We start from the raw sequence: 26,230 nt of genomic DNA on the forward strand, positions 1-26,230 counted from the left end.
TTGTCATGGCGTACTGCAGTTGCAGATATGTTATGGGCTTTTCAAACTACTCCCCATATTAGTACTGGAATATCTCCTTTTACGCTACTCAGGGGTAGGGTTGCCAGTTCTAAATTGAACAAAGATTGGATGTCCAGGAAAGCTGTTGATCCATCTAAACTTAATGGCGTCGTTGATGTTAGAATGGCTGTTCAGTCCAAGTATGCCACTGTTTCTGTGAATGTTTCTCCTGTACGTGTGGGTGATTGGGTAAGAATCAAGAAACCCGGTTTTGTTCGCAAGGGTGATTCTCGTTTTTCTGCTCCTGCAAGGGTCAAAGAAGTAAAAGAACGTGTGGTGGTGTTGGAGAATGGGAAGGTGTGGAATAAGTGTGCCATTTCTATTGTTCCTCAATCCAAAATTGTGTATGTAGGAGGGAAGATGGGTGTCTGTGTTGATCGTTCTGTCGATTCTTTTTCACCTTCTGGCTCCAGTTCTTTTTCACGTGCTACTCTTGATTCACCTTCTGGCTCCAGCTGTTCTTCTTCTAAGGTCATTCCTTCAATTGGGTGTGGTCAGTCATCCTCTTCTGCTCAGAGAAGATTTTCTTCGAGGATGAGATCTATGCCAACTAAGTTTTGTGATTATGCCATGTATTAATATGCATGTATTGTTATTTGCATCTCTTGTCCAATGTTTATTCTATTTCCCTTGTGTTTTGCAGTAAGGGTTACTTTGATTCTTCATTGTTGTGATGATTTTTTCTCATTTAGTTTCCCCTTTATTTCTTTCATTGTTTTCTTTTCTTGTTATACGAAGGGAGGTGTGTTGGGTCCTTTCTTTGTGTCTGCATGGAATCTTCCTACATCCATGTTCCCTGCGTGGAACATGGAATGTGGGGGCTCTGGCAGTTGCTGCCTGGGAGTTGACGGGACTGGTCAATAATAAAGAGGCTCTAACTTACCAGGAGTCTGCCTCTTCTTTTCACTTACCCTCCAGATTGTAAACAAAGTTTTAAGAGTGCCTCTCTCCCTTAGGCTTAGAGTCCTTTGGTAACCCTGTGAGCCAACAGTCAGTCAGTCAACACTACAAGTTTCTCTTAATCCTTTTCTGTCCAGTCTGACAGGTATTGCCTAGGTAGGCAAGAGCACTCCTCCTTGAGTTGCTCTTTCATCATTACCTGGTTAAGGGCATGGAAATCATTGGCCTTCATCTCATTCATCCCAATCATGCAACACTTCATGGATTGGTGAGATGACAGGAGAATGTGATGTAAGTAATAATGATGCTAACAACTCATAATTGCTTTATCATAGGGTGTTAACATTGTCCAACACAGCCCTGAGTGGAGTTGAACCTGTGAAATAAGCTCTGCACACTGCTTTCAGTAGTGAGTTCTTAAGCCATGGAGAAATCAAATTTGCTTGAAAGAACAGTATTCTGGGTAAAATTGAAAGTGCCAGGTGGATCAGTTCTATAGCCTGTCCTATGAAATTCCTTTAATTTCAGCACGATGAGGGAATCCTTATTTGCAAATGGCGCTTTGTGTCAGAGTTGGGGCATGGGGTCCTTTGTCACAAACATGGCGGAATTTCCCGTCCACCATATTATAAGTTCATTATAGCCTATGGCACTTGTAGTAAGGTGGATGGGCTATCCATTGCACTTCGAGTTCTGTTTGCCAAACTCTCAGGAATGTCTTATGATCAATGGCATAGCTGATAACGTAAGAAAAGTAAAAAAAATATATTTTAGAAAAAATTGTCAGAAAGGTGGCAGGTAGGACTCAATGCAGCTTATATAATTTGAAGCATTTGCAACACAGAAACCCTGCTAAACCATACAAGATTGCGAGAGGACATACTAATCCATCACAATGGAGGGGGAATTTGGGATTATTCTTTTGACTAACCCCAACTTTTATAGACAGTATAAAGAAATGGTGCAGTATTAAATGGAATGCTCATCGTGTTGAGAGAGACTTTCCAAGGAAAAAAAGGATGCTATTTTACTACACTCTTCGTAACTGATAATGGCTTACCTGGAGTATTCCACCCTGCTTTAGAGACAGTAGTCCCAGAAAAAGAGACAGATACTTATTAGAAACAGCCCAGATAACATCAGAAACTATGGTCATGAGTGGAGCCAGTGGGGAGGGGTGACTTGACAGAGACATTGAAGCACTTTGAGAATCTCTGTCATATGCTCATCTCTAATGTATTTTTGAAAAATAGGGGCGGTGAGCATGTTTCAGCTGAGGTGGTGTGAGATTACAACTAACTATGGAGAAGCTCAGGAGTAATAAACGGAAATCTTACATCAAAGAAGAAACAATGGTCAATGCATGGTGCCCAGTAATAGAACGTAAGCAACTTTAAATAAATGCTAAATGTTAGCAGTACCCTATGGCTATCAAATATGAGCAGCCAAGTGTTTGGATTGATATTTATAAGACTTGTGAAATCTGACTACTCATTTCTGAAAATTAACTCCCAATTACACATTTGTCTTCGGTAACTGAGACTAACATGGATTTTCATGCTTATTTCACAATTTATTTGGCATTTTTCACCCTGAAAATGTCAATAGATTCAGAAGTAAACTGTTAGCACCCAAACTACTAATTGTGACATGTGGTAAGAGGAATTAATGCAGATATCACAATTAACAGGCTGCTTGTAATCAGGTTAAACCCCTTGTAAAGACTGTTTTTTTGCAGGGTTCACCCTCACCTTTGCCCCACTTTTTAATATCTTTGGACTGATGTTGCTGACAAACAGGCCACAATGCCAATGCTCTGACCCTTTGAAAAAGTATATGTCTAATTGGCTCATCCCAAATGTACATGTTAACTTACTTATATGTCCCTAGTGTATGTTACTAGGGGTACCCTGGGCCTGTAAGTTAAGTGCCCTTGCGGACTGCAGCACCAGTTGTGTCACAAGTGTGATATGGTACAACATGACACCCAGACTGTCATTGCAGGCTGGCAGAGTAGTTTCAAAACCGCTAACTCGGCATTGCCATTTAAGGTAATGGCAAATTCCTTTTTAATAGATACATATGTAACTCCTAAAGCAAGGTGCTGTATATTATAAAGTAGGGCATGAGTTTTTACTATCCTGACAGGAAAAAACCTACATTGTTTTTGTGCTGTAGAAAGGCTAATAGCTCCGGTGAGGAGTACAGGGTTACATGCTGACAACTCGGCAGTGCTAACTTCTGAATGGGACTTATAAATATGGTACGTCAAGGTATCAAAACAATCGCTGCACTAAAACGAATTGTTGTTCATGTCAAATTTAATGTAACATTAGCACTAATGGCCACTTGTTGTAACTTTGCTGCCCAAAAGTTTGCAGTGAATATTTATGGTTGCACACAAGCTACTGCCTACTGCCTTTCTGTTAAGAGGTGTGATGGACTCTCAGGAAATAATACAGAGGGCCTGCGAGGAATGAGGGAAGAGGTGTTACCTCCTCCTGGCATGATGGCCAAATAGGATGTGAGCCCAAAAGGAGAGCCTCAAAGGGGAATTGGTCTTTGAAGGGCAAGTGGTAGTCATCCACAAGCGCGGCTGCTCTTACATTTTAGCAGACAAACTGGTATCTCAGGCAGAGAGGGGAAAGTTTTCCCAAAATGTGTTTTCTATCGGTGTGTAGCCCCCATGTAGCCACACCTCTGAGATGGACTAGGAAGCACCAGTCATCAATCAATCAATCAATCAGGTGAGGAGCTTGAAGGTGATCCTCTTGTCGACGGGGAGCCAGTGTAGGTCTCTCAGGTGGGGGGTGATGTGGCTGCGGCGGGGGACGTTCACGATCAGTCGGGCGGAGGCGTTTTGGATCAAAAGAACTGTTCTGCCATGTTGAGAATGGGCAGAAGGGTGTACCCTGGGATGGCTAGATGCCATACTTCACAAGAAGCTGTAATCAGGTGGGAGTGACCTGGTAGCCAAATTGGCAAAGTAGCTGCCCCATCCCCTTAGCTTGTAATGGGTATAAAAGTGGCACCCAGACCTCAGATCATGTCAGTACTGGAGAGAGGGCCAAAGGTCTGCCTTGCTGTTCTCTGACCCAGAAAAGAGAGGCTGCAACAAAGACTGGACTATACCTGCTGCTCCTTGGGCTAGCTATAAGGAGACTGTGACTGGGGTGTCTTGCTAGAGGAAAAAGTTGTTCCTGAGCCACACACAGAGAAGATGGCTCCAAGACTTAATTGACTGTCTCTCTGTTACAGGGACTAGGCCATAAAAGCTGAAGAAGCCTGCCCAGGATAGTTGAGAGTCAAGAACACCTGATCACCACTCACTGCCGATGTGCAGCCTGGGAGACTGTGTCCCTACCCTCCACAGCTGCACCCAAGTCTGCTGAACACGCTAGAGTAGGAGTGCATTTTGGTCATCTAGCACAGACAATACTGTAAGTTAAAGGGAACCGCTGGTTTTGCTGTAACTGTAGACCATTAAACCAGTGGAAACTGATTTTTGGCTGTACTTCCTTCAGACTTAGAGGGAAATTACGCCCTGAGGCAAAGTCACCCCACCAAGTTTTTGGACTGAGCGGTGGCACCACGAAGAATCTCAGACACCGGCTTAGCCTTTTTGAGCATCTTCAGCATCCTGCATCCCTTGCATCAGGACCATTCCATTGATTCCTATGGTGGGTTGCCCATAGAGCCAGGAACTGGACTGGAGACTGCTTCCCTGTTCTGCTGGACCTTATTGGTCCCAGAAAGGTGCTGGAGTTGCTTGCCACAAGAGTGCCCTCATAGCCAATTTCAAGTTACATGGTGTAGCTAACCATAACCTGCGAGTTACTGTGGATTACACGGATTTATTGTGCTAAGTAAAATCGGTGATTTATTGTTCCTTTAAAGATTCATATCTTGAAATCCCTCGGGTGAATTTTTGACATTGAGGTATCCATTTAAAGATAAAAATATAACCTAGTTTGCTAAATGCATGTTGGATGTTGTTTCTTTGATTAAGCTCTGAGCCCCAGCTACCCAGGACTGAGCTAAGGTTCTACAAACTAACCTGACACACAATTGTGTCTTTGTCTTTATTAAATGGCAAGCTCTCACAACCACCCCCTATAATAAACTACTTTCCTTACACAAATCATTTAGCACATGGTGGCAAACATTTCAAGTAAATGCAGTCATATTTAAAGGCTCTGCAGTACAGATGAATAACGTATGACTTACACGGCACTGGTCAATATCATAGCTATACAAATGTGTTTTATGTAGGCTTTTAACTGGGAACATTACTAATAATTATTAAATCCTTTCATGGTGAATACTGTCAATGCGTAAATTCAATGGACTGAGAAAATGTTCTGTAGCCCAAGTCATTCATTTTTATCACTTTCTCTGGTTCAGATTCTGAATAAAGGTCTAACATTATATGTCACAAGAAAATTGAGAGACTAGAATTCTTGCATCTCATCATCACTGTGAATCTTCTTTCCATTCTGTACCTAGTCTTCTTGTAAATGTATATAATATCCCCTTTAGTATTGTATCCCTGGTATTTATCCAACAGTTGAACAGTTTTAAAATGATCAATCTTTAACTTAGAGTGGAATGTTCAGATCACACTACCATTGTCCAGCTCTAAGATTCAAAAGCTGAAACCATGCAATAATTATCACCAGATATTTTCACATGCACAGCATATTTGTTTCTGAATATACATGGATATACTAGAGGAAATGTAGCATTTCTCTCTTAAGACCTGAATTAGTAAACTGTCCTCTTTATGTATTCACTCTAGACACAATCAAAAACAAAAGAGGGGCCCTGAACAAACTAATATGTATGGAGAAGTTTCCAGGGAAGAATACTAGCAACAAAACTGAACATAAACTTGTCTAATTAACTTAATTTAAGAACAATACATTTACAATATTAAGGACTATAAATTAGATCAGTGTAATTCATTTTGCGTCAAAACAGATATTTTTTTACATATGAAAATATTTGTTTTATATCCATACTTGGCGGAACAATCACACTCAATCATACTCTACAAAACAAATATGTCAAAACATTAGATACAAGACAAAATGATTATTTCATATTGTGATTGGACTTCTCGTACAGTTTAGAAGTTTCCTAATTTATAAAACAAGAAATAAATAGATGGGAGTTGCACCAACGCACGTTTCGGTAGTTAAAGGCTAGTTGAAGAAGTTGGTGCAACCTTCATCAAGGAGCGGTCTGTATTCAGTAATCAACGGCAGCTGCCATCAAGTCTGAATTTATTCAAGCACTTATTTAAGCATGAGGGGGCTCACAATGAATAGCAATTGTTTATAAATGTATAAAATTGTTATATAGACATTAAACCCCTGGAAAAGGATCAGGAACCTAGCTGTTAAGTAACCAGTATTCACAATGCTCACTGGGGTTGGAATAGTTTTGTTTTTTAGAAAGAAAAAGTTTTTTTTATTGAGTCCCCTCACTCACCAGGGTTTCCCCACAGTGACATGCTTCATCATTGGGGCCATCCCAGTCCTCTAAGGACTGAGGCGTGCTACGACTTGCGAACTACGTAGGAGCACTTAAGTGATGGACTATGTGTAGTGCAATCAGTGTCGTGAAGTGGAGTGGAATTATTTTAAGTGGGTTAAAACTACCTACCTAGTGGGCTACAAAAATTTATTCTTGCTCCTAGGAGGCAAAATGAAAAATGGGGTAGAATACTGGGGTCCTAGTTACAATGAGTTAGGTGTACCTAGTAATTCGAGTCAACATGTTTCGAGCATTCCCCAAGCTCTTCGTCAGGAGTACACAGGGACCAGCCCTGTGTTCACCACTCCTAGTTGTGCTCAAGTGAGGTTAAAAATAGTTAAATGCTGCAATATTAAGGCATGCATTAGTACATACGTAAATTGATAGTCACGTAGTATCTGTGGGAAAGAAAGCATACACAATATGGTTAAGGGGTTACATGGCCCCCAAAGTATTTGCATTGTTTCTACACACAAAAGACACAGAATGTGAGGTTGTCTGTGCCTTAGTCCATACTAGAAATAAGCCGACTGGCGTGCATTTAAAACAGGTGTCCATGGTTGAGCACTCAGAAGCACTCAGTGACATAACACACACACACTATATGTAAAACGACAGACAGTTACATACATAAAGGGGGACCTAGCTTTTCCCCATGGTCGCGGAGAGTTGGTGGTATCCCTTCAATCTAGTAATTTGGAAGAAAAATGAGGGAAAAAAATGCCGTGTTAGAGGCCGGTTATGTTAGAAAAAAGCAAGCGGTAATTGCTGGTTCTGCCAGTACACCGTCTCTCTGCACCTGTGGGGGTTAGAACAGGCACTTACTTGGTATAGAGATACGCTGGCTAAATCACATACACTGCAACCTCCAGACCGCATATTGGAGAGTGTGCGTCCGGTTGTTGCTTTTGTGCTTGCATTTCCGCATTGTCATTGCAGAAGGTATAGACCACTCGCGGTGGACTTACTCCAATGGAAATAGCGGCTGCCATCTTGGGTGTATGTCACCCACTTCTAATAGCGTTAACTTAGTAAATAATGCTCGGATTTTCAAAAAAAGTATTTTTGGGAGGTGTCAGGAGTGAAAGCTTCATAAAAAGTGAATTTAGAATATTTTACCCAAATTTTGGAAAACTGCGATTCACGCAGGGGATAATTTGTGTCTGTGCAAATATTCCACTAAGGAAAGAAAAAAGCTGTATTCAAGGCCCTTAATGTTGGGAAAGGACCACAGGCATATTCATAACCTCATGGATTGATGTATTGGATACAAAGTCATATAAATGCTGGATAACTTGTTAGCAGCAGGAGGTCAAAGATATTTCAAAAAGGCCAGACGTTGTATTGTGATCATTACGTGAATTGTCCCCATGGTATGTCATCATTAAGACCATGGGTATCAGAATGTAATTTGAAAACCCAGCGCTGCTCTTTTTCAAAAAAATTTTGTCCATGTGTGTGTGTGATTCTGCATGGTTTCAAGGACCACCCACCTCATGTCATTCAGGGTATGCTGTTTCTCCAAGAAATGTGTAGTCATTTTAGTATTGGATCGTTTGCACCTGATGCTACTGCGGTGCTCTACTATACGTGTGCTAACCTTCCTGTGGTCATTCCCACATAGTGTAAATTACATGTACAGGTGATCAGGTAGACCACCCCTGTCGTATTGCAGCTGGAAAATGATCTCAGGTCCCAAACTACCCCATTGTTACAACGCTGTGGTCAGATGGCAGGCGCTAGTTTGTGCACGGGTAGTGCCCTTCAGGCAGGGGGTGTAAAAGGCGTACTGTGCCTTCTGAGACGTGTATGTCTTTGGGTCATGTGTGGACCACAAAGTTCCAGAGATTTTTGCCTTTTCGGAGGCTGAACATTGGCTATTCAAAGTTCAAACCTCCCCTATTCAGGGTTCTCCAGTGTTTTTTAACAATTGTTGCTACTTTGTCTGAGGCTACGTTGAAAGTAGTTATGCAAATGGGTCTTTTACTTTTAGTACTCTGGTCAGTTGTTTTGTGTTCAAGAAGGGCATCCCTATTGTTATTTGAAGCCCTTTTTCTAGCTTGTGACACAACATGTTTAGGGTAGTTTCTCTGAAGGAGTTTGGTACTCAGATCCTTCGCTTGTATGTTGAAGTCACTTTTCTCTGAACAGTTCCGTCTGAGACGTAAAAACTGCCCAAAGGGAAGGTTCTCCCTCAATTGTCTGGGGTGGAAACTGTTGAATCTCAGAAGACAGTTCCTAGCTGTAGGCTTAAAGTGTGTAGTTGTGATTAGTTTACCATCATGAGCTTGTATGTTGAGGTCCAGAAACACAAGGTGTGACCTGCTCATTGTTGCTCATTGTTGATGTAAATTTCAGAAAGGGGTCTTGTCAGTTTAGACAATGTAAGAAATGAGTGACTCCACTTTCATCTCCCTCCTAAATGAGTAATACGTCATCTATGTATCTATTCCATAGGTGGACGTGGCTCAGATGGGGGTTGTTAGGGTGTAAGATTTTCTGCTTCTCAAGGTGGTGGACGTACAGTACTGCCACACTCAGTGCGAAGGTACGACCCATGCTCGTGCCATGCTTCTGACGGTACAGGGTGTGGTTGAATTAGAAGAAGTTTTCTGTTAGTGCTAGACGGCAGCATTCTAGTACTACGTGTCTAGGGTAATGGTATTGCCATGTTTCCTGGAATATTCATCCGCAAATTTAGACAATGGTTCTAGGATGGAACCTATCCCCGAGACAATTGGTCTGCCAGGTGGTTTTTCCATGGTCTTGTGGATCTTTGGGATCGTGTAAAAGTAGGGGATGGTGGGATCTTTGTTCTCGAGGAAATCAGCCTCTTTTCTGGACATCCAGTCATTAGTCAATGATTCCTCCACCATACTGGCGATCTCGATGCGTAACCGTTCCATTGTTATGGCCATCTTGATTCCATAGTTGGTATCGTCTAGTGAATATTTGAACGGAAGAGTTTCCCACCAACAACAGGGGGTGATGTACCCATCTCAAAGGAGATTACGAGGAAAACCAAGGGGCGCTGCTGGCAATCTCAGATCAAAGGAGGTGATCAAAGTGAAATAGGGGTGCCCTCATTTTCATAGATAACAGCATAATCCTGGCAATAAAATATACTGCAGGAAAATCTTGTGGAGTGCAGAGTTGAGTTCCGTGGGTGACCGAGCTTTATGTATGTTTTGAATTTATATGGCGCTCACAAAAATCTACGAATATATTTTTGATATAAAATAAGGATTTTCTAATGCACAAAACAAATATCTACTTTGCTGAAAAATAAATTATGAAATACACTGGTCTGAGTTATGGTCCTTAATATTGTAAACGTATAGTTCTTATATAAAGTTAATTGGAGAAGTTTATGTTCAGTTTTGTTGCTAGTTCACTCTAGACACATACATGTTCAAAACATTTGAAGGATCAAGCTGAGGAAACAGCAGGAAATTGAGGTTTTGTATTTAAGACTCAGGTAGGAACCAAGGTTCCACCCTAGAATTTGCACATCAATCTCATAGTTAGCTTCGGAGGGAACCAAGGCTGCAGCAACACAAATTATTTACAAGGGAGCTTAAGAACATTTCCCACTGCCTCATTGCCATAATACATTCACAGAGTCCTCAGGCAGGAAGCAAAAACTTCAGCATGCATCTCAGTGTGGGCATCAAGAGGCAATCCTCCCCATGCAATCCAGCCAACTGTACTAATTTAGTACACAAAACAGTTCCACAGTGGCCATTCATTGAGGAGAAATCCCTGGGGTCCAACTGCAACAAATACCCTGATGCAGTTTTATGAACTCAAAACAAATCCCAACTGCTAAATCAGCAGTCAAAGTGGAAAGAATCTTTTCAAGTCAACTTATGTAATAGGAAATATTACTATTCTTCAAGTATTTGTGAGTTGATGAACCATTTTCTCTTGTCATTTCAAGGGATGATTAAATAAATTACAGCATTGTGTGAAGGTCATTATGAAGAATGTGCTGTCCGAACTCTTAAGTGCATTGTCTCTTTCAATTTCCAACTGTCCTTCAGCTTCTCGACTCCTTCACTCCTGCTCGGTTGGTTTTCTCCAAGTGGGAAAAGAAAGGGTGTAGTCTTCTTCTCCGCACTATGTTGTTTTCTCTGCCTCTTCCATTCTGGACATCTTTGGAAAAAGAAAAATCAAGAGGAAAATGTTGAAAGGATAGCAATAGGTGAACATACAGCAGTAAAAGCCAGTACAAGACAATATACAAAATATTGCCACAGATCAGACACACACTGGCTCCTCTGCATGACTTACTGAATATGGCGCGGCAGCTTTACTTAATGACACTGATCTTGGCACATTGATTGGATAGCACCTCTTAGAGGCACAGTCAATGCGACAAAACTGGCATCAGATTACAGTTTATTTGTGATTTTCCATGTTTTAATCAGTTCACCCACTTCTGTTGGTACAGTCAGTTCTCCGGATACAAATTTACACTAGGTAGATAGAACAAATAACTTTCCAGGTAGAATTTCAGTCATGCACTCTCTTTAACCCTCATGTTTCAAGATTAAAAAAATTGCAACTTACCCTCCAGCTCTCACCTCAAGTGTATACACATTACCAAATCTGACAAAGAAGAAGTGTGGCTAGACAAAATCAATCAGCATGAGAATGCATACTAGGAAGCAGCTTCCAATGTTTTGAGTATTCTCCTACCACAACTTTACTTTCACCCACTTCTCTTTTATTTTCTCACTAATTTCTCATTGTTATCCACTCTTTTCCCTCTCAATTTCTCTTTGCCCCTCTCTTTTCTTGGTCGCATTTCTCCTCTTATCTCGGCTTTCTGTCTCTGTCTCTTCACTCTAATTTCTAATGTTGTCTCTCAATCTCTCTCGCACTTCTTTCTCTCCTAATTCCCTCAATCCTCCATCTTATCGATTTAGCCTTTTCCCTATAATTTCTTTGTTTCCCACCCTTTTATCTCCTTGCACAAGACATTCTCTTGTCCTCTCTTCTACCTCTTTTCAAACTCTCCTTTCTGCCTATTCACTGATGTTGCCTGCAGTCTGCACCCCTAGATTACATCAGTGCCCCATTCGTATATCCAGGCAGAAGGACAGTGTGCTATGACGAGCCATTTAAACAAAAGGTAACGGAGAGCTGCTTGCCACAGTCCAAGATTGGCCAGCTACTGAAGCATAAATGTCAAGAAACAGGCACTTCTGAGGACAATTCACAGTCAGGTCAGGCCAACAGTGCTTAAGTTATGCTGATTTGGGCACTAGCCCTCATTTTTGATAACCAAGTCTTATTATTCATTGGGAGTCTGTAACTCAGAGCAAAGGAGAGAATAGGGGAAAACGTGAGATAGGAAGAAGAGAAACAGAAAAAAGAAGTAAAGGAAGAAAACAGGGCTAAAAGAGGGCCTACACAATTGATATGAAGAGACAGGAGTGCAGAGTGGTGGAAGACAGTGGTATTAGATGGAATCAAAATTAGAAATTATTGGTATTCAGCAACTCAGGCATTTGACAGCATCAGTGCTGAGTTCTTTAGGAAAATGGAAAAATTAGGGCTCATGCAATTGCTTTTTGACATATTAACCACTTTAGGCCAAGCAGTGCACATGAAAGGAACTCATACTGGTGGATGGGGATTGCATGGCTGTCACAGTCACTGAGCATTGGTTGTTTACCAACTGTATTGAAGCACATACGGAACATCTAGGGGAGATTTTATGTTAGAATATCACAAAAAGGACAGTCTTTCGCGCCCCCAGGAGCCAATGGGGGTTAGAGAGTTAGGGGCTGCCAAGAATGGGCATGCAAATGACCCCTCCTCCATAAAAAATGGGCACATACGTTCTGCCCTCCATGGGTAGATGGTGGTTATTACAGAAAGCTCACTAAGCACCGGGGATATATTTATGGGCATGTCAGGAAGCGGCCCTATAGTCCAAGGTTGCTTTGCTTTTTTTAAGGCACATATTTAAGCCATTTCTGCCCCATCAGCAATATGTTTAGGCTTAACTGTCCCCAAGAAGGGCAGAAACCGCTAGATACCAGGGAAAGTGTGTGTGTTGTGTGTGCATGTGAGAGAGAGAGAAAGACGAGAGAGAGAGAGAACTGGAGTTCGGCTGACGGTCTGCGTTTGCTGGCATTTAACTGGCTGTGTGTTTATTGGCATTTTGCTGGTGGTGTGAGTGTGTGGAACAGGCACTTGGCAGCGGTGTGCTGACTAGTGCTTGCCTGGCAGTGTGTGTCAACTGGTGCGTGGCTGGCGATGTATGTTGGATGGTGCTTGGCGGACGATGTGGGTGGACTGTCGCTTGGCTGACGGTGTAGCTAGCATGGATCCCCAGCATGTTATTACCCAGAATCCACTGCAAACCTCAAATTTCGCTTAAAAGTTACACTTGTCTCAAACGTCTGTGTGGGAAAGTTTAAGGATCACAGCGCCGGTACAAATTTCCCACCACTTAGCGTTTCATCTGATAAAAATGATGCCTCACTTGTGTGGGTGCCCAAAGCAGAGTCAACCTAGAAACGTATTAAACAACCTGCTCTTATGGACACGCTTTGGCTCCCTCTCAGTTTTTCATTTTATACGTATTGAAGCAGACTCTGCTTTGGGAACCCACACAAGTGAGGTATAATTTTTATTGGAAAACTGAGGGGAATACTGGGTGGTAGGAAATTTGTGACGGCACGCGGACACCACACAGAAATGCGAGAAAAAATGAGTTTTTTTAAGATAAATTTTAGTTTTGCAGGGGATTCTGGTTAACAAAACGTTGGGGGATCCATGCAAGCCATATGTCCCTGGACTCCCCAGGGTATCTAGTTTTCAGAAATATCTGGGTTTGGTAGGTTTACCAACATGGCTGCCAAGCCCCTGAACAAAAACCTGTGCGACTCCCTTTGTATCATAAAACAACTGGTTTTTTTAAAGGAGTCTCCTCCGTTTAAGCCCCGGGCTCAGCGGCCATCCACGGAAACCTACTTAACCCAGACATTGCTGCAAACGAGACACCCAGGGGAGTCCAGGGAGGTGTGGCTTGTCTAGATCACCCAAAGTTTTCTTTTATTAAAAAAATCACTGGTGTCTATTGGACTTTGTCTCCCCTGGAGGGCCGATTGGGGTAATAACCCCCATCTTCTCTTTGGGGGTTAGAAATACTGTCCCTTTTGTGATTGGGGCATTGACGTGCCCATTGAGAGCAGCCCCCACCCCTCTTTTATAAAAAATAATCCTTGGTGCCTAGTGGAATTTCTGCCACCACGGGAGGGCTGATCAAGGGTAATAAGCCCATCTCCTCCCGCGGGGGCAGAAAGACTGCTATTACTAGGTTCTGGGAAGTGGGGCCATTGGCATGCCCATTGTGGACAGCTCCACCCATCTTTTACAATAAAATAAACAATACTCCCTGATGCCTAGTGGGTTTTCTGCCCCCCAAGCCAGATAAGGAGCGATTGCCCCACTCCCCCTGGGGCAGAAAGCCTACATTTTCCCAAAAATGTTAGGGGGGAGCAAAAGCCCTTGCCAAAGGGGCCAGTCCCCCCTCCCTGGTGTCTAGTGGTCGATCTATGCTTGGTGATCACCCTTCTGCGGAAATCCCCAAGCAGGGATCTACTAAGAATTCTCTCCTTTCCAAGGATACTTCTTCCATCTGCCTAGGTAATTGGGGGCTGAGATAGCCCCACAAGCACGTAGGCAGGGAAAGTGAAATGAGCCGATTGGCTCATTTCACTTGCAGTGTAATGATGTGGCCTCCCCGGAAGCTCAATCAAGCTAGGCTCAAAGGGTCATAATATTTTTGGGGAACGAAACTGTTCGATCTCCAGAGCATTGTCGGTCTCTCACAAATTAAAATCGACCCAAAGTTGGGGGTTCTCTCCACTTCCGTGGCGGGCCCTGTAGGAGAGGGCAATCTATTTGGTGATCTATTCTTAAAAGAATTCGGCAAATTTGGGAACACATTGAATTCTCTAAATCAGCGTTTCCCAAACTGTGGTCCGCGGACCCCCAGGGGTCCGTGACACATTCCCAGGGGGTCCGCAAGTGGCAGTTTTAAAAGGAATGCAAAGTTCCTTGTCTAATTAGCAGTTTTAGAGCAACAATAAAAGTGTCAAAATAACTCCAGTGATTAATGCACCTGCTGGAGAGATGAGAGTTTTGTCCAGTGCAGCTTTGAGATATCTAACGTAGCACAGAACAGAGGATGCAAAGAACGTGTATCATGCATTTGAAAAAATAACAGTGGTTTATGTGCATTGATCAGTGGGTTGCTGCTTTTGTCACAGATTTTTTTGTTACTCTGCAGTTCATAAGTGACAATCGTAATCTAGCACAATGACCTATAAACTGTCATCAAAGAACTGCTTGCACACTGCATGGTACAAGTTAGTAACTTATGTTTTTTCCAAGTCTTTCATTATCCTGATGCTGCTAAAAAGGTTTATATGGGCGGAAATACATTTTTATTTTTTAAAGTCAATGCTAACCACTAGCTGATGTTCTGAATCCCAAGTTTGCGCTACTCCGGATCAAGCACTCCTGCCTACTAGTATGAATGACATGTGAATCCTACACATTGTAGTACCCTTTGCCTTATGTAACACTTTCTATTCACTGATTTACACATATGATTCATTGTCTCTATATGTATGTGATGTAAAGTGCTCTGACATCCTACAATGGCATGAGAGATACTATAAAACAAATGAAATACATGTGACAGAGAGGCTATGGAGAGATGAGAGGCACTGCTGAAGGATGATAATAAGGGAATCATTGAAGAACCCCAACAAAGATTGTCGTATCCTGGTGTATAGAAAGGTCTTCATTTACTATTCGTTAAAAGCCAATACAATTTAATATATAATGATATATGTGTTTTAGACTGCGCCAATGTTTCCTAAATTTCTTGGAGGGAGAGCCTCCCAAAGCCCCCTTTGTAGTGGTCAGGCTCACTCACTGCACTTGGTGTGCACCGTATGGCGACTAGTCTGAAAACATTTGCCAAGGCTGCTTTGGGTTTCCAGTCTGGCCGTAGCAGGAGCCTTGTACTGCGAAATAAAACCAACCATTTAAAAGTTAGTCTCGGAGATGCAGCACCAACTTTCCTATTAAAATGTTTTCTTTTTTGCAAATTCTTTGAATATAAAATACTAAGGGGGATATTTACAACAGAAGTGGCAGAGAGTGTCGTTAGCCTCCTTGGCTTAACGACACGCTCCGCCACTTCGGAAACAGCGGGCTGCACCATATTTACAAGAATATGGTGCAGTCTTTGTTTCCCCCTGTGCTGGCGCTACACTTAGCAGTGTAGCGCCAACGGGGAACCCTTGCACAAGGGTGTATGTATGCAGTGGAAGATTGTTTATGTGCAGGAAGGTCCCGCTTCAATCTTGAAATTCCATTTTGTCACTTCTATGTGTGCTGCTTAATGCAGCACACATGGAAGTTACAAAACGGAATTTTTTAAAAAGATTGTTTATGTGCAGGAAGGGTCACCTTCCTGAACATAAACAATCCAAGGCGTTTTGCTTTTTCCATGTGCGCTGCACAAAGCAGCACACATTGAAAAAACAAAAATGAGGAGAAATTAAGGATTTCTCATCGGTTTCCCAAGTTAAGACCTGGTTTTCCCTGGCTTCATTTTAGCACTACCTCCTATAATTTTGGCACTACCTCCTATTTATGCTGCCCTTGTAAATAGGGGGCAGCGTCAAAATCAATGGGTGTTGCGGTGGAATGCCCACCGCAACACCCACTGCCCACCCCTTTCACACTAGGCATTGTGTGACAGGGGACCTTATTTACAAGGCAGCGTTAAGCCATGTTAAGTGGCTTAACGCTGCCTTGTAAATAAGGCAAAGCCTCTATTGCCATGGGAACATTGCAAAAAGTGATGTTCCCATGGAGATAGGGGCTTCTAAATATGCCCCTAAAATCCTTAGTAATTCAAGTATTTGTTTTGTGTGCACGCGTGTTTATTTTTTCTGAATTACTGTTTTAATGTTTGAAATTTAAATCATAGAAATTGCTTGGGGGTCCCCGGTTTCCAGCGGTGACTCAGTGGGGGTCCTCAGGAGTCAAAAGTTTGGGAACCACTGCTCTAGATAAAGCCCAGACTGCTATTAAATACATTTTTACATCCCATGTTTTTGCCGAAGCCGGTCACGGTTCTATCCCCGTCGCCGGGGTGCAAGAGGAATGGGCAACAGCCAATACAATACCCCACAAAGTGAGTGTACAGAGCTTCGAAGGGATCAAACTTGGGGACAGGCTGGATTTTTTTTCCCCCACAACTGGGCGCCTCTGACCACGGACGTGTGGGTTCTTCAAATGATCAGAGGTATTCATATAGAGTTCTACACTCTCTCCACACCAAGCAACTTGTCCCAGACTTCTAGTTCTCCCTACTGACCAATTGGCGCTAGTGGATGGCAAGATCATCCATCTTTTGGCAAAAGGTGTAATTGTGCCAATGACCAACACCCCAATGGGTTCCTCAGCAATCTCTCTTATGGAAAAAAGGGACTGTGGTCATCACCCCATCATCAATTTGAGGGAATTCAACGAGTTTCTGGTCTATGGCCACTTCAGGATGGAGGGTATCAATCTTCTCAGGTATTTGCTACAAGCTCAAGACTGGATGGTCTGATTGGACCTCAATGATGCCAACCTTGTGATTCCCAATATTCCTCTTCACAGACGATTTCTACAATTTCAATGGAGGTCTCAGATAGTCAAGTCCACCTCCCTCCCTTTCGGTCTGTCTTCCGCTCTGTGGTGCTTTACCTAAGTTATGAAACCTGTGGTCGAGCACTTGAGAGCCCAAGGTTTCAGGTTGATAGTCTACCTGAACGATATTCGAAATCTTGTAACTATGTTTAGAGGTGTCTGTCATCTAATCTGCAGATGATCATCAATCTGTTGGAAAGTCTCTGCTTCATAGTCAACAAGAAGAAATCATTTGTAACACCTTCTCAGAATATTAAATTCCTGAGATTTGCAGGGAATTTGATCAAAGATGCCGTGATCCTTCCCTCTCGCAAACTTTCCAAAACAAAACACAAACTCAAGAGAACTCTTACTGTACCAATGGGTAGTAGGCCTCCATTCCTAGTCAAAACGGGCCACTTTTCCAGGCCCCTTGCATTACAACGCACTACAGTGCCTCAGAATCTCTCACTTGCAACAGGGTCTCCTTATTAATTCCCCTTTTGGAAGAAGCAAAAACAGAACTTCACTGTTGGATCTCCCATATGGAGGCATGGAATGGTTGGTACATCTTTGGCTCCCAACCCAATTTGGTGATAGAATCAGAAGTGGAAACCAACCTTTTAATAACTGATAAGAGTCCTTGTATTGCATCGAAAGTTGATAACACAGTCCTGGCAACAGCAAAAGGTCATAACTTACTTATGGTAAAAGCACAGGTTCATGTTCCTAGCACTCCGTTAGGAATGCCTCAGCAAAGAGGTGCATCCAGTAGTCACACAGGTGTAACAAAACCTGTTCCTTTTTCATCATTTGGGCAGGAGAAAAGGTATGTGACAGACCACAATGCTGAATACATACGGACATCAGCTTGATTCTGACTATTTATGCGATTAATATATCATCCGGTTTTGATCAAAATACAAGTGACTAGGTATTTCTGTCATCTACTATTACGTCAAAACCAGATAAAGTCGGAAGTCGCCAAAAAATTATACCAGAGGTTTTTTCAAGCCCACACGACAGTATGCCCATTCATAAAACCGATCCGTTTAGCTTGACCTTGGAAACCGGTATCACCACCCAGGATCACATACCAACTTTAATCCCGAAGAAAATCTCCACGAAGAAAGCGCTTACTTCAAGTGTTCAAAGCGAGATAGAGCAATCCAATTCCATCATTAACCCTCTTAACTCAGCAGACCTCTCATTACTAGCTAAATACGACAAACATTTCCGAGAAGGCGCCTGTGGTCCAGAGGGCAAAAAAAAAGAGTACGAAAATGGAATTTGGGGTAGTCTCCTTCACACCATGGATACCATTACTAATGCTCTTAAATTTCATTCAGTTAAGCTGAACATTCAAGTGGACTTATTAAACACACTAGGGCTCCATGTTGCCGGGATAGACTCCAAACTTCTCAATGTTTCAAATTTAGTTGCAAAGGCACAATCTAATAAAGAAAAAAAATTAATTACATGTACCTGCGCACCCAAGATAGATAAAATTTCAGAGCTACCAAACAGTGTAGGGTCTATGGTGGCGGAGTTCAAGTCAATGTCAGACAGGATTGCTAAAGACCAAGCTGGCATAAATGACTATGATAACGGTTACTGCCTTGGCACTATAACACAAATGAAATCAACCCCTAATGGGATAAAAAAGGGATTGGAAAAAAACAACAAGCAATTTAGAAGGTCCCTACAGGCGCAAAGATCAGCCAGAGAACCCAATACCATCGGTAAGCAAGGGGAAAAAAGAGAAAACCAATTAACAAGGGAAGATAGTATACGAAGTAGACCACTAAAATCCCCTGACCTTTGTAATGAATCCACAGAGCTACAACCAGCACAAGAAGCCATTGTTACTCAAGCTACCGACAAATCGGCCTCAGCTTCTAATCGAACACAAGAAGGGCTATCTAAAAGAGCAAGGAAAGATTAAGAAAGGCTTATAATAAATCAAAGAAAGTAATGAACACCAGCATGCTCCTTAAACCAAAAGAAATGTACCCAATTTTCAAATTTTTGGAAATATGGTCACTGCCAATCAATAGAGGGGTTGACCCCTCGGCCAAACAAACCAGCTGCGCCACCTTCGCCCGCTATAACACCAACAAGTCAATAATACCTTACCCAATAGAAGCATTAAACCCCCAGGTGTCTGGCTTGGTCCCGTAGAATGACCCTCCCAATGAAGTGATAACCTGCAGACAGCAATGCAAAATACTGCAAGAGGAAAGCAAGATAACATAGATATACCGGAAATGATCCCGATCAACATACAGCCTCCAGTTTTACCATGATCCTGTAATCATGCTGGTCTATCTGACGCAGAGGATACTGCACCCAGACTCTGGAAGATCCATGGCTTGCTGCTAGCATCTAACAATGGTGGACAGCAAAAAAATGTATTGCCAGCGGGCATGAATGAATCCATCGCCTCCATGAAAATAATATTCACATCACAGTACGCCTCAAGGGGTAATTATGATATCTTAAATCGTGGTAACATTTTGAAATTGATAAATTCAATCCCAGAGCCCAAGGACCTAGGAACGGATGATCTAGATTGAGTCCAATTCAAACAAGGTCCTAATAATACCACTAAAGAGGTGTCCTGTACAACCTGGCATTGCAAAGAGACTGCTCAAAAGTTTTTTTGAAAACATTCCCCCATTTGAAAAATAGGGTATCGAGCTGCGGAAATGTAATGCTAATCAATATCCAACTCTATTAATTCCAAGGCAAGCATCAAAGACCACCACTTTGTCAAATCCTAAGACAAGCAAATCATCTGAGGGCCATACTAGGGTTTTAAAGGGAGCCATAGGCACTCTATCTCATCTGGAATTGTCCTCTGGGATCAAAGTTACGAGCTGTATCTTGGATTACAAATTTGTGAGGAGCTCCAGAAAAATTCAGTATTAAGCGATGACTGGGGTTGGCTTCCGAAGATTCTCAATATAGGGAAAGCTGGAGTGAACAATTGATACCTAAATAGTTTGACCAATACAATTAAACCTTTTTATATTTGCTCATGGAATACTCACGGCCTAAGAACTTTGCTTCAGGACCAAGACATGGTAACCTTCATAAACAACTTTAAAGTACTAATGTTCCAGGAAACATGGAATATGTCTAAAGCTCCGCTCATTGGATATCATGAGTACGCAAAGTTTGCATCTCGCTCATCTGTCTATGGTCGTGCAAGTGGTGGACTAGCCACCTATGTGTCATTGGCCCTGTATATAAAGCACCATGAAATCCATTTTCAGCTAGCATGGCTCCTATGTATTAAAATCGATTTCAAACAATCAATAATATTTTTAAATATATATTTAAGCACAAAAGGTTCTGTTAGACTATCCCAATTTACTGCGCTCTGGGAAGTAGTCAACATTTTGAAATGTCCAACAACTATGTTAATCATTTCGCAAGACTTCAACATGCATTTGCTTTTCAAATACCGAGCCAGCAATTCAAGCACAGCTTTAATGCAGATGTGCCGTTCCCAGCTTAACAAATATAATCTCATGTTAATACAGGAAGATGTACAAAATAGTACTGAGAGCGTTCCAACATTTAAAAACTCACGGCAACACTCCATTATCGACTATACCATCATCTCAAAGGATAGTCTCTTAGGGACTACCAGGTGATCCCAAGAGTAGAAAGTGACCACAATCCACAAATTATGTCACTGGTTTCATTGGTTCATTATCTGCCTGAGTTAAGGAATATGGTAACCGAGCTAACGGCTTAGTTACAATCTGAAAAGGTTAGTGTGGGATTTGTCAAATCAGATGGAAATATGGGCATTTACAGAACCTGCAATCGCTACAGCATTAACCGAGAAAGGTGAAGGGACTGTCTGGGGCAGGTACCGTCCGCCACAAGGGCGGAGGAACCGTGCCCCCAATTAGGATGCACCCGCCACAGTGGCGGGTGCATCCCGCATTTTTAACATTGCGGCGGACGGTGCTTAATGCACCGTCCGCCGCAATGTCAAAAATGCATGTTGTGCGTTTCACAGCACAACATGACAGGCACCACGCAGTGCCGGGCATGTTGTACTGTGAAACGCAGGGGGGTACCATAGGTACCCCCCACGTGCACCTCCCACCCCTCTATACCCTGGGGGCCCGCAACGGGCCCCCAAAGCAAGAACCGTATGCCGCCACGGAAAGGCATTCCCCTCAGCCCATCCTAATATGGCTGGCGGTGTCTGATAGACACCGCCAAAATATTAGACCGTTTCCGCCGCGGTCAAGCGGCGGACGGTCTTCCCATCCGCCACGGTCCCCCCGCCATTGTAATATGGCGGGGGGAAATAGGTGGCGGATGGGCAAGGATGGTGGTCGGATCGTCACCGCCTCCATGGCGGTGGCGATCCGTCCGCCATCCTAATCGGCCCCTTAGTCTTTAAGGCTAAGACAGATCTTTGGTTGCAAAATCCTGACATCTCTGTTCAATGATGTTATAAAATTTTAAACGGTCCCTGAATCATGGCAGGGAGCCATAATCCAGCCAATTCATAAAAGGGGTCCACCAGAGCATCCAGCTAATTACAGGCTGATTGCCCTAATAGATGTGGAGGCAAAACTTTCTCAGGTTGTCTGCTCAATGAACTGGAGGAATGGGCAGCTAACTAAGAAATTATTTGAATATTCCAAACTGGTTTTTGAAGGGGCGGGGCGAGTCAACGATTACAAACTTGACATTATTGACATTTTTATCTGAAAGAGCAAAACATGAAAAGCAAAATGTATATGTTTGTTTTGTTGATTTTAAGGCAGCTTTTGATTCTGTTCCCCTTAATTTACTTTGGGTGAAATTATCTGCATGGGGCATTCCAAACCAACGGTTAGATATGATTATATTGTTATATTCTAATACCTGGGCCAGGTTAAGGTGGGGGGTTTGGCAGCTGTACAACTAGCCTATTTTAAACGTATTGTGGTCTCAAACAATGTTGTGTCTTAGCCCTTGTCTTTTTAATTTTGTATGGCTGATTTACAGTCCCATTTCAAAAATGTTAATGCTCATTCGCCTAACCTTGCAGGACAAAATATAAAATATCTACAGTACGCAGATGACACCATACTGTTAAGTCATACTACCATAGGTTTACGAAGACTACTAGAATCTTTCAACAACTATATATTAGCCATGGGTTTATTGATGAACACCAAAAAAACAAACAAGTTGATGATTGGTTTGACTAAATCAGACATGAAAGTTTGGAATATTAATGGTTTAGAGATTGAAACCGTAAAATGTTATAAATATTTAGGAATTACATTTGACGACAGATTGTCTTTTAAACAGCACTTTCTTAATCTAAAAGCGAAAACTACTCTGTCTTTTGCTTTTAGAAAGCTGCGAGACACACTGGTATGTTCGAACCATGAACACTTACTTAAGGTAATGAAAGCAAAGCTGATTCCTTCCCTGGCCTATGGGTCAGTTATTTTCAAGCAAAAAAACAAAAAAAGTATTGACAATCTAGAGGTGAAAGTCTTCAAATTGGTTTTCAGGGTTCCAAAGAACATAGGGCATGCCAATGTCAGATTGGAATTTGGTCTGAAAAGACAATGTTTAATACAACAATCTGCATTTTTTAAATCTTTATACTCCTTCTTTTGTTCAGACCCAGGCACACTTGCAAATTTTTGCTGGCAGAAAATAACTGAATATGAGCACGCTGAGGGTTGGAGATCTTATTTATCGGAGAGCCTAAATAACAAAGTCTCAACCTTTTGAAGATGTAGCTAGAAATAAAGCTGTATTCAGACAGACACTTATCCAATCAGCTAATTTCCTGATAGTTCTATTGGACAAGGATGAGCTTGCCAAAAAAAAGCCATGCATGGTCCATTAATTCATTCTCCAAATTGGAGCCACAATTTTATCTTATTTCCCATCTACAAAATGTTATAAGAGACAAATGCTTGTTGCTACGTTTTGGGAGATATCCCACAAAGGATGGAACACCCCCCCCATGGGTACAGACTTGGCACTCGAACAATTGCAGGTTATGCTGCTCTGATAATGAATCCCTATTGCAACTACTAGAAGAGTGGAAAGCCCTATTAAAATCTTTCCTTAAAGAAAACGGTGTGAGGACATGTCGGCTTCTCTGATAGGGTTTGAACAGTGGCACTTTAAGCAATTCTTAGACGACTTTGACAAAGGCTAAATTTAAAAAGGAACCGCACAGTGGAAAATTACCTATGCTTTTTTTTCTCTTATGACTTTTTTACCTTCGAATTTTAAAATAAGGGACAGTGTAGGCAATTCTTTAAAAAGTTCTTAGAAATGTTACCAATTAGTTTTAAAAATAATGTAGTAGTATTCTGTGAATTGTGTGAAATTTCTGATTTATAATATCAGAAATGTAATGTCAACTGGAGAAGGTTGGCATCCTTGGAATGTTTATATATAAAGGCTCTTTGCAATGGCACTTTAAATTAGGATCTGTCGAAAAAATCTTCACAATTCTGCTTAATGATGGTGTTACTATGAATTGAAATATAATGTATCCTCTATATTATTTTATACTTTACAAAGTTTTGTTGTGTCTATATACAATTTTATTATTTTTATATATATACTTCTTGTTTGTAATGATTTTTATTAATCAACAATTAAGTATTTCATTCAATAACTATATTGAAAACATCCCACTGTGTATACTCAGAATACTTCTCTGAGAGTAAGTGAGCACAAGTGATTGAGTGAAAGGCTCTATACTGTTTCCACAATCCCTGAGGGGACAGAACCTACTGATTAGTAGGAACTACACGACGTGTTGCTGTCAATATTGGTTAGGCTGTTATTTTAACAGTCAACCTTAATAGTTCAGTTATGCTTTCTCAGAGACCCCTACTCACATTTAAACAGGAGAAGTCCGAAGTGGGAAGGTAAACAAAACTGCCTCAGCTGAGTAGGTATACCTATGTATTGACTATAGGTTAGTCAACCCTGGAGGATTAGAAGTTCCAACATCGTGCATACTACACCACTATACATATTTAATTATCTAAATAATCCTTCTCTTTTGCAATGGCCGAACAAACTGAGGATGCTGAAGGGCAGGTAGTGGCTCTAAATGTTACAGAAAATTGCAGACCGACAGTTACTATGAAACTATTACAACATGGACTTCCGGCAACGGGTGGAGATGTTAACTTTGTGGTTGAGCCACACAGAGCATTCAGAACTGACGTATTCTACTCATGGGTTAAATTCTCGCCTGCATGTACATAGTTGTTTCACACTTATATTGAGGATGAACCACCTAAGGAATACTTTCCATATGTGGACATAGAAGTCCCATTAACTTACTAAGAGCATAATAATTAGTTTAAAGGCACCATTCCCCAGACCACAGAAAACGTGAGACTTGGTCTGCTCAGCAAGGAAGGAGCAACCTGGCCGGTCTTAGCTTCATATACACTCAGACATTGCTACTTTAACAGCAGCAGGAAGGCATACACTTTATAGAGATTTGGTAAAAATGTACAGAAATCTTACACAATACATAATGAGAACATTGACAGTCCATCCTCCGAGGGCTGCACAGCCTCAATTGGCTACTGCAGGTATCAGCCCCCAATCGATGAACGCGGTTATGAGAATGCATCCCACCAGCCGGGAGCAATCCCCGTTCTGTATAGCACAGAAAACAGCGCAGCTTGAGGCCATTTTTCCCCATGTGGGCAGCCATGAAAAACAAAGAATACTATTAATTTGCTTGCCAATGGGGATGGCTCCCCTGATAGAAGACTGTGTCACTTGGGGTACAATCTACGCTGCCATTTATACCAGAACATGTTACTCCTTCAATAGCAGTTATACCAGATGTACTGAAACAAACACAAAATGGAGTATGGGGCAGAGCCTGCCCTAGATCTGGGGATGAAATAAATGGGCCATTTTGCCCATGTATCTGCCTTTATGTTAAGTACCATAAAAGGGGAGGCAGCAGTAGTGGCTATACGCCAATGCCTGAGAAAATTCACTCCAGCACAGCAGGAGCGAGAATTGCCTAAGATTATCGAAGAATAATATGCATCACTAGGTAGATATAATCGGGGAGCAAGACAAGGGTAACTGACAGTTGAGAGCAATTCTGAAAAGCATAACTCGAAGCAAGCACCAAATTCTTCAAAGAAGAAATAGGATAATAAACAGAAGAAGAAAAAAAAAAGATTGCGGGTGGATCTTCTCAAGAGGAACACACTGAGAGAAAATACAATTTGCGAAACTGTGACAATATTAGAAAGCTGACAGGTATCATGATATTGATACACGTTCCTCTTGTTCCTTTCAGGAGTCATCCGAAAAACTTTCGGAGAGAGATGGATGGTCAGAGCACAGATCGGAAGAGCGAGTCAAGCCGAAAAGGGAGACAAATCACACTTCAAACTACAACATCCCTCAATTTAAAAAGAAGAAGGTAGCTAGCATTAAAATTAAGAATGTCCAGGCTACAGAGGACTCTGCTTCTGAAAGAGAAATTGGCAGTGACTATGCTAGACAGAATGGCAGTAGTCACAGTAGCTCAGAGGAACCTGAAGGATTAGCGGCTGCATTGGTGCTGAGTGAGCATATCACGGTGGAATTGCACAACACAAGGGTAAGTGTCTCACATCATTTATTCGACATAAAACTTCAAATGGAGGGAGACATACCCAGGCAAGTAAAGGGTCTCACGTGGGAGAACCTGACATATGGTTACAACATTCTTTTGGCTGAAAAGAATTGGCCACCTGATTTAGTAGTAGAACACCCAATGGGGGAAGAAGTTATTCTACCTGCTTTCTCCAACCTCGTACCAGAATCAGTAAAAAAATTCATACTTGCAGTAGAGGGCATTAGCACTAGCTCCTGCATTTGACCACAATCATGCTGAGTGGGACAATGTGTCACCTCATCACGTAATCCCATTAAAATCAGTTCCTCAACCACAGAGACAATACCCAATAAAACATAAAGCAAAGAAACATGT

At 41.9% G+C, this 26,230-nt stretch overlaps 1 protein-coding gene across 1 annotated transcript in view; it reads right to left on the reverse strand.

Annotated features, from left to right (window-relative positions):
• Positions 1–9,888: 9,888 nt before the first annotated feature.
• Positions 9,889–26,230, reverse strand: part of LOC144753439 (cysteine-rich motor neuron 1 protein-like) — an 83,293-nt gene continuing 66,951 nt past the window's right edge. Inside the window, exon 5 of the mRNA XM_078641129.1 lies at positions 9,889–10,653. Coding sequence (XP_078497255.1) covers positions 10,538–10,653 — 116 coding nt within the window. The 3' untranslated portion in view covers positions 9,889–10,537. The remainder of the gene's footprint in view (positions 10,654–26,230) is intronic.

Source organism: Lissotriton helveticus, chromosome 5_1 (assembly GCF_964261635.1).
Source record: "Lissotriton helveticus chromosome 5_1, aLisHel1.1, whole genome shotgun sequence".
In the NCBI taxonomy this organism is placed as follows: Eukaryota; Metazoa; Chordata; class Amphibia; order Caudata; family Salamandridae; genus Lissotriton; species Lissotriton helveticus.